Source organism: Epargyreus clarus, unplaced genomic scaffold (genome assembly GCF_041222505.1).
Source record: "Epargyreus clarus isolate Ecla_fem2 unplaced genomic scaffold, WU_Ecla_fem_2.2 ptg000011l, whole genome shotgun sequence".
Classification (NCBI taxonomy): domain Eukaryota; kingdom Metazoa; phylum Arthropoda; class Insecta; order Lepidoptera; family Hesperiidae; genus Epargyreus; species Epargyreus clarus.
This window is the reverse complement of record NW_027332219.1, coordinates 1,948,655-1,962,580: the sequence shown is the minus strand read 5'-3', so window position 1 is coordinate 1,962,580 and position 13,926 is coordinate 1,948,655. Positions and strand designations below refer to the sequence as shown.

The following is a 13,926-nucleotide window of genomic DNA, read 5'->3' as shown; positions in this document are numbered from 1 at the left end:
TCAATTTTAAGCGTCGCTTTTTCCTCCAAAATTGAATTTTTGAAGGTGCCGAAACACGTTTATGGTTCGACTCCGGCGACACCACCGCGACACCTATTTCTGCCTCATAACAGCAGTGTTAGGCGCGGCTGTGTTCTGTTTTGAACGGTGTGGTAAGGGAGACATTTTTTTCCGAGGCATTCCTTAGTCCTCAAGGGTAGCGGCGCATCTGTGGCCGACTTCAGGTAGAAATATCTAATCCTATCTGGGATTAATTACAGATGTCCATGGGCGGCAGTAGCCTATTATTAGGTGGTCTGCATGCTCGTCTGCTACTCCTATATTATAAAAAAATTGAGACTGGTGACCTTGGTCAGTAGAAGCGGTCCGCTCTGGACTTTTGGTGCTGGAGTTTCAAGTTTCTACAAGCTTACTTGTAGACATTTGTCATAACTTGTAAAATTCATTCAAAATCAATCATTTAAATGGGAGCCTCATTCAACTTTCCGCTCCGGGACTCCGGCTACCTCACCAAGAATAACCCTGATTCCATTTTTGTTCAAGAGTTAACAAGGTGTTATCGATATTGAACTCAAAATGATCATTCATATCAATCATTATAATTATATTTTATTTGCTTTTGTATATGATACTATTTCAACTCGTTTAATAAAACACAGAAAATATGTACTAATCCTTTATTTATGATATCTGTAATCCTATTTTTTTCTGTTCCATGTTTGTAATCAACCCCAGAAAGGCTTAGACTTTTACCTTTGGTCAGCCGTGCGTCGCTATCACCGAGATCTAAGCTAAAATGTCTCGGTAAAGTCTCACAATGCACTTAATAATCTTACAAACGACCTTAGATAATTAATCAAACCAACTAATTATCTAAGCAAACGACCTATTCAATATATTACATTAATTTCTGTATATACCACGTTTTATTTCAGTTGAAAGCACACGGATTGCACTAGCTTTATTATTAACAAATTTTTCCATGTCTGTAAAAAATCTTGGGAGGAAATTGAATTCGTAAATCTTTCTGTTGTAAGCGAAATATTGTACCAACGTGCCCTCCATTGCATAAGCGGTTACCTTAGCGTCCCTCTGGAACTCTGGATCAATTAATTCGCTGGTACCGTCTTCGTAAATGATGTAGACGGCGTTATTTATAACACACGGTACGCCATTTTGTGTAGTGTAAGGTGGCTTCAGCAGACTTACTTTGTTTAGATTATCAGGAAGACCAGCTATCTTCTTCACACCGTCTGTCGTTAAAACGTAAGGTTGTTTATCTTGGGCATAGAAGTAAATATTATTATGGTAATCTAGAACAATTTCTTGGGCATTGACCACCTCGTCCACTTTAGTTTTTGTATTACCGGCATCCGTTACTTTGTATAGCTCATGTTCTTCTGTGAGGATGTAGATAACATCATTTCCGTGAGGTTTAGCGATGCCGATTATATTGTCGGTAATCGATCCATACTTAACAACTTCGTTTGTTTCTGTTTTATAGACATAAAGACCATCGTCTGCTGCAAGAAATACTTGTGTAGTGCCGTCGCTAGCGGCAGCAGCGCCTCTTCCGTTCTCCAAGAGTATAGTTGCTTTATTCTTCTTGAACATATATAAGCCTTTGTAAATTCGTTTGCCCTCTGTATCAACATCTGCCTCGATAAAGAAGAAGGTCGATTCAGAGTGGCCTTGTAAGCCGCTTGAAGCATCTCTATAATAGTTGATAGCGTTCAATGGAACAACTATATTGATTATGTCATACTGGCCTTTGTACAAGACACAGGAGTCTGGGGAGTCAAGACTTTTCTCGTCTCCTGAAGGAGCAGCTGCTGAGAGAGCGATGAGGAATAACGGTATGCTATAGGGTCTCATCCTGGATCCTGGAATAGATAAAATTTTAAACATTACTTTAGGGAATAATTTTACGGCAAGTTGCGGATTTTCTTTTTCTTTTTACGGTAGATAATGGATAGATTGATTATTAATAATTGGTATAAGCTAACTGTGCCGTTGGTGCCACTTTCGGTCGTGGAAATGAGATGAACTAATAAATAATTCTGATATTACACATAATACAGTATTATATAAAGAAATCTTAAAGTTGAGTTTTATTGCTTTCCAAACACGAATTTATATTCAATAATCTCAGAGCAATTAATATTTTTGGTGTAACAGATTTTTTAAGTAAATTCTGAAGGTGGTAGTACTCTTTGTGGTTCGACTCCGGCGGCACTATCGCCACACTTATTTCTATTTAATAAAAGTAATGATAATCGTTATTGTGTTCTGGTTTGACGGGTATGGTAATCCAGTAATAAGTAGCCACTTACCATCAGGTAGACTGCATGCTTGTCTGCTACTCCTATATTATTATAAAAAAGATATAATAAATATTTATTATTTTGGGTATATAATTATCTTGCTCATAACTGTCTAGTACTTTCGTTATCAACTTACGTAATTAAGAAATAATAACATGCAATAACATACATGCATACAATAATAATAACATAATTTGAAGGTGGTAGAACCCTTTGTGGTTCGACTCCGGCGGCACCACCGCCACACCTATTTCTACCTAATAACAGCAGTGTTAGGCGCTGCTGTGTTCCGGTTTGAAGGGTGTGGTAAGGGAGACACACTTTTCCGAGGCGTTCCAGCTTAGTCCTCAGGGGTAGCAGCACATCTGTGGCCGACCTCAGGTAGGAATATCTAATCCTATCTGGGGTTGATGACAGATGTACATGGGCGGCAGTAGCCACTTACCATCAGGTGGTAGCAAGCTTGCTTGCAACTAATATGAGGCTGTTAGAACCAGAGTAGCCTAACTACAAAAACATGATTTACAATATGGAGAAAAGTAAGTGTATAGTCCGCTCTGAAGTTGTTGCGAGGAGGTTGTAGTCATACAATTTGCTATGGCGACACGATTAATCTCTATATTCAGAGCGGACTAGCAGTTTTACGCGGATAAGACATGTTTTTTAAATTACAAAATACAGATAGGTCAAAAATCATTAAAATGCAGTTAAGCCACTCTGCTTCTAGCAGCCTCATATATTATACAAAATAGGATAATAATAAACGATTACTTACCAAAGAGAGCCTCTGACGGAATGATAAACGAGCTAATTACACGAAGTATAATATGAAGATAAACTTACTTATACAATAACATTATTTATGATAAAATGTTTCTAACGGCTTCGTTGGCTGAGAGTGAATAAGAAAATAGAGTAACTTTATATTTTTAATGTTATTTTTTAAGTTGTGAGCCTATTTATCAGAAGGTTTCCAAATAAGTCTTCAGAGGTAGCAACGTATCAAGGTTTTGAAGGTGGTAGAACCCTGTGTGATTCGACTACGGCGGCACCACCGCCACACCTATTTCTGCCTAATAACAGCAGTGTTAGGCGCTGCTGTGTTCCGTTTTGAAGGGTGTGGTAAGGGAGACATACCTTTCCGAGGCATTCCAGCTCAGTCCTCAAGGGTAGCGGCGCATCTGTGGCCGACCGCAGGTAGGAATATCTAATTCTATCTGGGGTTGATCACAGATGTCCATGCGTGGCAGTAGCCACTTACCATCGGGTGGACTGCAAGCTCGTTTGCTATTTCACTATGTAAAAAATTAGTTTGCTAAAAATTATATCACATGTTAAAATTATAAAATTGACAAAAAAAGCACATCTCATTTTATTGTAAACTTTTTATTAAGCAAGAACAGTTGTATATCATTTAAATAGTTTATCGGCACTAGAATATTGAACATGTGATGTTGACTCCTGTATTTTATGAATGTATCTAGATAGCAATCTTTAGTTACGAGTACTGTTCCATTGTTATTTGTAAGCGGGTTGGCGGCCGCGAGTCCAACCAGCAAAAGTAACGCGAATTTGTTTTTTTTTTTTTATAATATAAGAGTAGCAGACGAGCATGCAATCCACCTGATGGTAAGTGGCTACTGCCGCCCATGGAGATCTGTAATCAACCCCAGATAGGATTAGGTATTCCTACCTGAGGTCGGCCACAGATGCGCCGCTACCCCTGAGGACTAAGCTGGAACGCCTTGGACAAGTCTGTCTCCGTTACCACACCCTTCAAACCGGAACACAGCAGCGCCTAACACTGCTGTTATTAGGCAGAAATAGGTGTGGCGGTGGTGCCGCCGGAGTCGAACCACAAAGGGTTCTACCACCTTCAAATCATCATCCTCCTATCATTCATCCTATCATTTTCCTTTTGAATCCTAGAATAAAAGAAGATTGTTAATTTGTTTTTAATTTTTGTCAGTTTTATTGCATTTACTAATGTTCCTTATTTTAATATCAATTAACCATTTTTATTAATAACATTGAAAGCGTCATGCCAAAGAAACTAGACAATTATTACTGAAATAATATAACAACTGATTAAATAGCCTATGTCACTCCCACAATTGACACAATTCAGACATATCCATCGACAATTAATATCTTTATGATCCGACAAGCCATTTGGGCTGCTGGGTGTGCCAAAGAATGAGACATACATATGCTCGAAAAATCCTTCGCAGTCGAAAAAAATAGTGACAAATAATAAATGTACTGAACATTTGCTCCTCTTTGCCTGTTAATACAGGGTAAATTTTTCAAGTGGGCCCTCAGAGCCAAATCCGAAACTATAAGACATAATGAAAAAGCTAAGAGAAGTTACGTGGCCGATTTTGATAAAAACTAAAACTGGTTCTCCTTCAGGTTTTTATATACAGGGTGAATTTTTTAAAACGGGCCTTCAGGGCGAAATCCGAAACTATAAGGATTAGCGAAAAATGCTGAAAGGAGTTACGAGGCCGATTTTGATAAAAACTAAAACTGCATCATTACTTTTTTAAAATAACTTTTTCCCTAGCCGGGAATCGAACGAGTTCATTTTGAAAAAAAATGCACCCTCTATATTATTTCACTATCTAATAGTGTTGCTTATAAGGATCAAAATCTGGAAAGTAATAATAAATGACAAACTAAAGGAAAAGCCTCAATTTTAAGAAAATACATATTTTTTCATATTAATTTGGCAGTTAAGTTCCCGCCATTCATCAATTTAAATATTTCATGTATTAACATTTTTTTGGCTCAATGTTTCTAATCATTCGAAATGGACGTTTTGTTTCTCAATAATTTATATTTTTATGTCCGACTTAGCTATGGGCGGAGTTTCGTTTAATACACATGTAAAGTTGACAATTTGCGAGAAATACTTTTTAGAGTCAAAGCCGAGTGATTACTAAACAATTAGATATAGAAAATCATATTTAACGTTGAAACAAAGTTGTAAACAACAAACAATAAGAATTTACTGTTTAATCAGTTATCTATTTTCATTAAAAAATAAATCCTAAAAACGGCGGTAACTTATTTGCCAAACTATTACTTTCTCATACTAAGCCGTATGATATAGTCATAACATCGAATAATTAGTTGATTAACCAACAAATTCTTCAATGGTATGACTTATGTATGTTTCTAAAGAATTATACATAAATCATTTGTTATGTATAATCCTTAAGGATTAGTATGCCAATGTATGGAAAAATACGTATTTTAATCAAACTTTTCCTTTTCCTTTAATTTGTCACATAACATTACTTCCCAGAATTTGATCCTTATAAGCGACACTATCAGATAGTGTAATAATATAGAGGTGTCATTTTTTTCAAAATGAACTCGTTCGATTCCCGGCTAAGGAAAAAAAATATTTTAAAAAACTAATAATGCAGTTTTAGTTTTTATCAAAATCGGCCTCGTAACTCCTTTCAGCATTTTTCGCTAATCCTTATAGTTTTGAATTTGGCCCTGAAGGCCCGTTTTAAAAATTCACCCTGTATATACATTTTTTTATTTTAATGTACTTATTTTTTATTAATCTGAATTAAATAATTTCTTAATTGGTAATGTTTTCGGTATAGTTGTTTGACATAATTTGACAATTTGACATTATATTAAATGTAATGTAATGCAAAGAAAATAATGATTTTACTAATAATTTGATTTAACTTATATTTTACCTCATAATTTATACCTCAATATTGTCAAATGTTAAAACAATTAAACTTTTAAATAATGATAATGAATGAATATAATAAGTAATGCACATTTTACCTACCTATTCTATAGTGCATAAACGTATATGAACACCCAAACATTTAGTCGATATTAAGAAAGTCGTCAATGACACGTCAGAGGCTATCAATGTTAGATATGCAAAATATGTTATTATTACTTGATTACCTAAGTTGATATCGAAAGTACATACGAGCACTAGATAGTTCTGAGCTAGATAATTCCACACTCAAAATAAAAATATATATTTTTTTTATGATAATGTAGGACTAGCAGACGAGCATGCAGTCCACCTGATGGTATGTGGCTACTGCCGCCCATGGACATCTGTAATCAATCCCAGATAGGATTACATATTCTTACCTAAGGTCGGCCACAGATGCGCCGCTACCCCTGAGGACTGAACTGGAACGCCTCGGAAAAGTCGATATTACGTAGTAAGCACCAAATGAGTAACTTGTATGGTTTAGGCAGGAGGCACCTCTGCATTGCTAGGATTTATTTATTTATTTATATGCCAATAGCAATACACACAATACATTATATAGTACTTAGTAGTACACCATGGTAGTATTCATAATAATACGGCTCGTATGAGTGCCAATTATAGGCATGGACAACGTTTATATATTAGTTAATATTTTTAAATTGTATGGAACAAATCGAACCATACACAACCATTATAATGCTGACTGAGCATGCTAATGCTGAAACAACCGCAACTGTTGCCCACGAGTTTCCATCTGTGCCATTTAACTATGATATAAGTGCTACTTATGTGGTAAAATTTTATTTTTTAAAGAAGATAATGTATTTAAGAAGAAGAGTTATTATAAGTTATTATACTGTTTATTATAAGGGTTGAAGGGTAGAAGGTGGAATTTTCGATCAGTAGCACTACCATGAGTTGGCATAGAAACGCCACTATAGAAATTGTAAATAGAAAACTATTGTCATTTTGCTAGTGAATAACATAACTACTATCGTTACGGTATTTTTTGACAACGTCTGTCAAATTAATGACTCATGGGACCGAATTTGTATGGCAATAGATCATAATGACATTCGCTAGCGATTTGATTTCGATAGGTTTTTTACGTATCGAGTTACGCCACTACGGATTTTAGTTCTACGAGTAACCACCAGAGGCGCTGTACAATTTTTCATACATTTATTTTACGCAGTCGCTAGCGAGTAATACTTTTGTAAACTCATGGTAGTGCTACAGGAGAACTTTATTCTCGTCAGTTATTACAATTTCACAAAACTGTGTTAAGTATTTATTTGTTACTAGCTGACCCGGCGAACTTTGTACCGCCTCAAAATCTATTTATCAAATATATTTCATATAAAATATAGCCTATGTTACTCGTGGATAATGTAACTTTCGAATGGTGAAAGAATTTTTAAATTCGGTCCAGTAGTTTTTGAGCCTATTCATTACAATCAAACAAACAAACAAAGTTTTCCTCTTTATAATATTAGTATAGATTAACAAAGGTTTCAGTTAAACTAATTTCAATATTTTCAGTTTCAAAATTTCAAGAAAATTTAAATTCACTTAATATAATTAAATCGAATATTAAAATTTAAATAACATGTTAAAATTATAAAATTGCCAAAAATAAACAAAATGTTTTAAAATAAGGCAACACATTGTATTCTAAACTTTTTATTAACCAACAAAACAGTTGTATAAAGGTGTAATTAATTTATAACAGAGGCGGGCGCCACTTTCTTCGTAAAACTGTCAAAGCTGTCAATTTCATTGAAATCTTTTTAAAAGCTGTTATTATGGATTATAATTCGGCAAATAAAAAACTTAATAGCCCCACGCTATGATGACTATGAAATAAAAAGATCTTCACACAAAGACTGTATTTTTTAAATATTAGGCGTGTTTCCGTTTGCTTGATTTCTTTTCTTTCGTTTTAGTTGCAAGTGACTGTATGTTTGTAGTGTTCTCATCAATTAAGTCTTTCAACTCGCCCGAAAGAACAGTTTCAAGTAAGGCAAGGATATTATATTCGTAAATGTTCTTATTATACGCATAGTGTTGAAATAGAACGGTTTCCATAGAATAAGCAGTTGGTTTCGCTTTTGGTTTAAACACCAATCCGCTCGCTTCACTTGAACCGCTCTCGTGAATGAAGTACATAGCATTATCTATGACAACTGGCACTCCGTCTGTCAGAACGATTGGTGGTCTGATCAGGTTGATTGACTTCGGGTGGGCTGGAAGCCCTTCGATCTTCTTCACACCTTCAGGGGTTAGAACGTAGGGTTGCTTGTCTTCGGCGTAGAAGTAGAGATTGTTAGAATAGTCCAACATTATTTGTTTAGCACCTACCACCTCGTTTACCTTAATTTTCTTTGTACCCGCTTCAGTCACATTGAATAACTCGTGTTCTTCTGTTAGAATGTAAATAGCGTCACCATATGTAGGTTTGGCGATACCAATAATGCTGTCCGACACTGATCCATACTTCACAGCCTCTTTAGTATCTTCTTTGTACACGTAAATACCATCCGAAGCTCCGAAGAACACCTGAGTTGGAGTATCATCGTTTGCAGCAACGTCTCTACCGTTTTCCAATAGTTTGGTTGCCTTGTTATCTTTGAATATATACAGGCCTTTGTCCACGCGCTTATCATTTGCATGTACATCAGCCTCAATAAAGAAGAACGGTAATTGGATGTTATCAACATCGGATTCATCGTCTATATCATTCATATAGTTCATAGGCAAGAAGATATTGACTATATCATGTTTACTCTTATATTTTATTAACATATCCGGAAAGTACTCTTTAGTCACGAGAATTGTATCATCGTCGGCTGTAATTGGACTGGCAGCTGCGAGCCCAACCAGCAAAAGTAATGTAAATTTGATTATCATTTTCGTTTTGAATCCTGAAATAGATGAAGATAATTAATTTTACAAAATTTACCAGTTCTTTTACAATCACCATGTTATAGCATAAATTAGCCAATTGTTTTAATAACACGGTTCAATGTATACAATTTTTGGTTTAAATATATACATATTTATAGCGGATTGTTGCGAAATATGTAGTTTTTACCCCATCTTTAGCATATATATATATATATATATATATATATATATATATATATATATATATATATATATATAAGAAAAAACAAAATTGTTTTTTTTTACCTTGTTAACTCGTAAAAGAATACGATTTACTGTTCTATGAAATTACCAAAGAAATATATGGAATATAAGCAAGTAAAAATTAATATAAATAAATATTTTTAAAAACAAGCTCTATTACTCAAAAAAGAAAAAAAAACTTTAAATTAAACTAAACCCATAAATTATATTACACAGTTTTCATAATACAAAAATTTTCACGAAAGTTGGAAAGAAGGTCATTTTCGTCATCAGACGCTAGATATATTCTATGATCAGCACCTTTACCATGAGTTTTTACGTTTTGACAAATATGACTGTTTTGGTATTTGTTTACGTATTTGCCCATACAAATTCCAATCAGCGCCCCTAGCGGATTGTATCAGAACTATAGTGTCAGCAACGTAACATTAATTGTCTAAATTGACAAAATGACGCTTTATGTTTTGCTCTCTCTTTTGCGAACAGGTGAGGGAGATAAAAAGACTTGAGCACTTCCTTATTGTTACGTTTACTCAGTCTACTGAAGCAAACGGAACAGAGTAATGGATTGAGTAAATGTAACGTAAAATTGTGGGGTGTTTTGAAAACTCATGGTAAGGGTACAGAGCCCTTGGTAAAACAAATCAAACGAGCACAAACTCAATGCGGTTACGTTATTTCATTACACAATTCCAATATGTACCTTCCGTCTCCATCATCAGACACACTCCAGGAAATACTATTGCATTGTCTACCTTTTTTTATAATATGGAGTAGCAGACGAGCATGCAGTCCACCTGATGGTGAGTGGCTACTGCCGCATGGACTTCAGCAATCGACTCCAGATAGGATTAGATATTCGTACCGGAGGTCGGCCACAGATGCGCTGCTACCCCTGAGGACTAAGCTGGAACGCCTCGGAAAAGTATGTCTCCCTTCAAACCCGAACATCAACGAACAACAAACAACGAACACAGCGGCGCATAACACTGCTGTTATAACAGAAATAGGTATGACAGTGGTGCCGCCGGAGTCAAACCACAAAGGGAACCTTCAATACCTACATCTATGAGGTCATGGAGCCAAGAAAGTACAAATACATCTTAACCCCAAACAGATATTAAATAAGACGGTATTAATGTCACAGGCTATCAGTATGAATGGAATTAATGTTGTTATTTTAACTTATAATATAAGATGATAACGAAAATAGTTCTGTATAAAATAATTATATGCAATTTATAATTTCTCGTTTTTTATTTTTGTTTGTCTCATAAAAGCATATATATTTTTTAAATTAAATAACTTATTTATTTAATTTAAAAAATATATATGCTTTTTTATTAAAAAATATATATTCAAAACATATAAAGAACAAAATCTACTAAAATTCGTAACTGTTTTCTGTATTTCACTTTTTTTTTATTTTTCGCATATATTTTTTTTATATCTCATAAAATTTAAGATTCTGTGAAAATTTGTTATAATATTTATAACTTTTTACTTATTTAACTAATTATGAAACACAATTTTCACCCCAAAAATTTAACCCCATTTCGCTCTCGAACCCCTGATCGAATGTAAATATATTTCCCGTTATTTGCGCTGTATTACCTACTCTTTCTAACAATTTTAATATTATTTATTTATTTTTATTTATTTATTTGTGTACACAGAAACATAATAAAATAAAGAGCATTATAAAGAAATATAGTACAGAGGACTACTTATTCCAAACTGAAATTTCTTCCAGCAGCCCCTATGGTCGGAAAATTTATATGATAGCAAATATAATGTGCACAAAATGGATAAGGAAAGATATATATCATAGACATATAAATATATACAAATACATACACAAAATATATACAATAATATATACACATAATATAAACATACACATATATACTTAATTATGACAGAGATAAATAGTGCTCTTTTACTTTTCTTTTGAACAAAGAGATATTGTTAGAGAGACGAATATGGGGCGGTAGTGAATTCCATAATCTAACTGCATGGACGGAAAAGGAGCGGGAGTAGAAAGAAGTTTTGTGGGAAGGATAATTAAGAAGGGATTTCAGATGAGATCTACAGGGTGCCAGAGAAGGCCGTGTAAACGAAAAACGGTGTTTCAGATAAGAGGGAGAGGATGGATTTTTTAGGATATTATAAAGGAGACAGAGGATACGAGTATTCCTGCGAAAACGGATTGGGAGCCACTTGAGATCCTTGCGGAAATGGGAGACGCGATCGAACTTTCTTAAACCAAAGATGAATCTAATACACAGATTTTGCAAGCGCTCAAGTTTATTTAATAGCTCCTCTGTGGCATCCAAATAGCAAGCGTCCGCGTAATCTAAAATCGGTTGAATAAGAGTTTGAGTTAGAGAAACTTTTGTTTTAAAGGGCAAGAAACCTTGAAGACATTTAAGCGAGTGTAGAGAAAAGTAGACCTTGCGACTTACTTCTCGCACATGTGTATCCCACGATAAATTGGCATTCAAAGCAACACCAAGGTTTTTAACTGTGTTAGATAATTGGATTTGAACACCATCAATAATTATTTTTGGTAATGTACTAAAATCCAGTAAATTTCGATGGTATCTACTACCAATAATAATTGCTTGCGATTTTCTGGGATTCACCAAAATACCGAATGATTTAGCCCATTCACTTATCCGCGAGAGATCATTATTTAATACGTTAATTTCGCTAACGGCGTTAAGTACAGTGAAGTGACGGTATAGCTGCAAATCATCTGCATAAAGATGGAAATTTGAGGAAATTATTTTTGTGATGGAATTAATGAAAATAGAGAAAAGTAATGGAGAGAGAATGCCACCCTGAGGAACACCAGCAGTGAGCTCATTGCTCATATTATTTTTTTTACAAAAAATAAATATGTACAGTGGTACATTTGCCATAATATATAAATTTAGGTGATGTCTCTACTTACCGTGAAAGCTTAAGGTGGAATGAATAATTAGATCTACTTGCATTAAATATAATCTACACTGTAATGTTTATTATTAATTTTATAAACATTGATAAGTGATATCCGTATTCTATATAATAATATAGAATACGGAAAAATACAGTATATAGTGAAATAAGGTATTTGACAATAGTGAAAATATCAAACTGTTGTTAGCTTAAAAGCAAATATTTTTGCCAACTAAGCCTAGAAATAATACATAAGTCCATGTGATCTTTTAATAAATCAATAATAAAATCATTAAATGTTCATATTCGTCCACAATATAGAAAACGCTTGGTATATGTTTTTTTTATTTTTTTTAAATATAGTAGTAGAAGACGAGCATGCAGTCCACCTGATGGTAAGTGGCTACTGCCGCCCATGGACATCTGAAACCCAGAGAGGATCAGATATTCCTACCTGAGGTCGGTCACAGATGCGCCGCTACCCTTGAGGACTAAAGCTGAAACGCCTCGGAAAAGTGTGTCTCCCTTACCACACCCTTTAAAACGGAACACAGCAGCGCGTAACACTACTGTTATAACAGAACTTATTTCAACAATAGGGTATTGACAGGTTTAGGGAAACAGTTTTTTTATTTACATACGTGTATCAGAAACCCCTTTCCTTGTTCATTTTTTCGAAATAAGGGTTAATTTTTAGGAAAACAACATATTATATTACGTTAAACGGAACGTCGTGCGAACACACTGTCATATGACATGCCTCGTATGTCAGCAAGTGACGTCATGATATTTTTAACGAAGTTAATTACGAAAGTACTATAGCGATACGCATTCTTCAAAGGATAAACATTGAAAGTTATTTAGCTAAATAACTTTTGAGAAATACCAACTTTATAAAATCGAAAAATTGTCAATGAGGCACAAAAAAGCCTCAGAACAATAACTAGCATGTTCTGAGTAAACGTTCGACTGACATTTAATGTCTACAAATAGGTGACGTCACTAAGCTTCAGCCTTGAAGGTGGTAGAACCCTTTGTGGTTCGACTCCGGCGGCATCACCGCCACACCTATTTCTGCCTATACCTGTGTTCTGGTTTGAACGGTGTGTCTCCCTTAGGCGCTTTTTAGATAGCGTTTTTTTACCTTTTTTAAATTTTATTTCAGTCAGGCTCAAGATATTTATTTTAATTTAAAAAATAGCATGTATGAAGCCGCGTCAAGAACCTAGTATTTGTTTAAATATAAAGAGCTCTGGAAAAATACAAAAGAGATAATTACTAAGATCGTTGTTTTCGGTAACCTGACGAATGCAGGTCACTTAGATAAGGTGGACACTATAGCAACTAACTGAATAAAGTCAATAAGTTACATAACGTGGGTTTCATCACAAAAAACTTCTAAAAGTTTCTTTTTTTATTATATACTAGCTGACCCGGCAATCTTTGTACCGCCTCAAAATCTATTTATCAAATATATTTCATATGTTACTAACCTATATTACTCGTGGATAATGTAGCTTTCGAATAGTGAAAGAATTTTTAAAATCAGTCCAGTAGTTTTTGAGCCTATTCGTTACAACCCAACAAACAAACAAAGTTTTCCTCTTTATAATATTGGTGTAGAATAGCAGACGAGCATGCAATCTACCTGATGATAAGTGGCTACTGCCCACGGACATGTGTAATCAACCCTAGATGAGGTTAGATTCTTACGTGAGGTCGGTCACAGATACGCTGCTACCC

At 34.6% G+C, this 13,926-nt stretch overlaps 2 protein-coding genes across 2 annotated transcripts; both read right to left on the bottom strand.

The window, feature by feature from the left end:
* Positions 1-675: 675 nt before the first annotated feature.
* Positions 676-1,878, bottom strand: LOC140745706 (uncharacterized). The gene has a single exon (XM_073077601.1). The coding sequence runs from the start codon at positions 1,873-1,875 to the stop codon at positions 904-906; it is 972 nt and encodes a 323-aa protein (XP_072933702.1). The 5' UTR covers positions 1,876-1,878; the 3' UTR covers positions 676-903.
* A 5,879-nt stretch (positions 1,879-7,757) lies between these two features.
* LOC140745705 (uncharacterized) lies at positions 7,758-12,242 on the bottom strand. Its single transcript, XM_073077600.1, has 2 exons — positions 12,197-12,242; positions 7,758-9,014 (listed from the first exon to the last, which is right to left on the bottom strand). The coding sequence occupies exons 1-2, from the start codon at positions 12,237-12,239 to the stop codon at positions 7,993-7,995; spliced, it is 1,065 nt and encodes a 354-aa protein (XP_072933701.1). The 5' UTR covers positions 12,240-12,242; the 3' UTR covers positions 7,758-7,992.
* Positions 12,243-13,926: the final 1,684 nt, after the last annotated feature.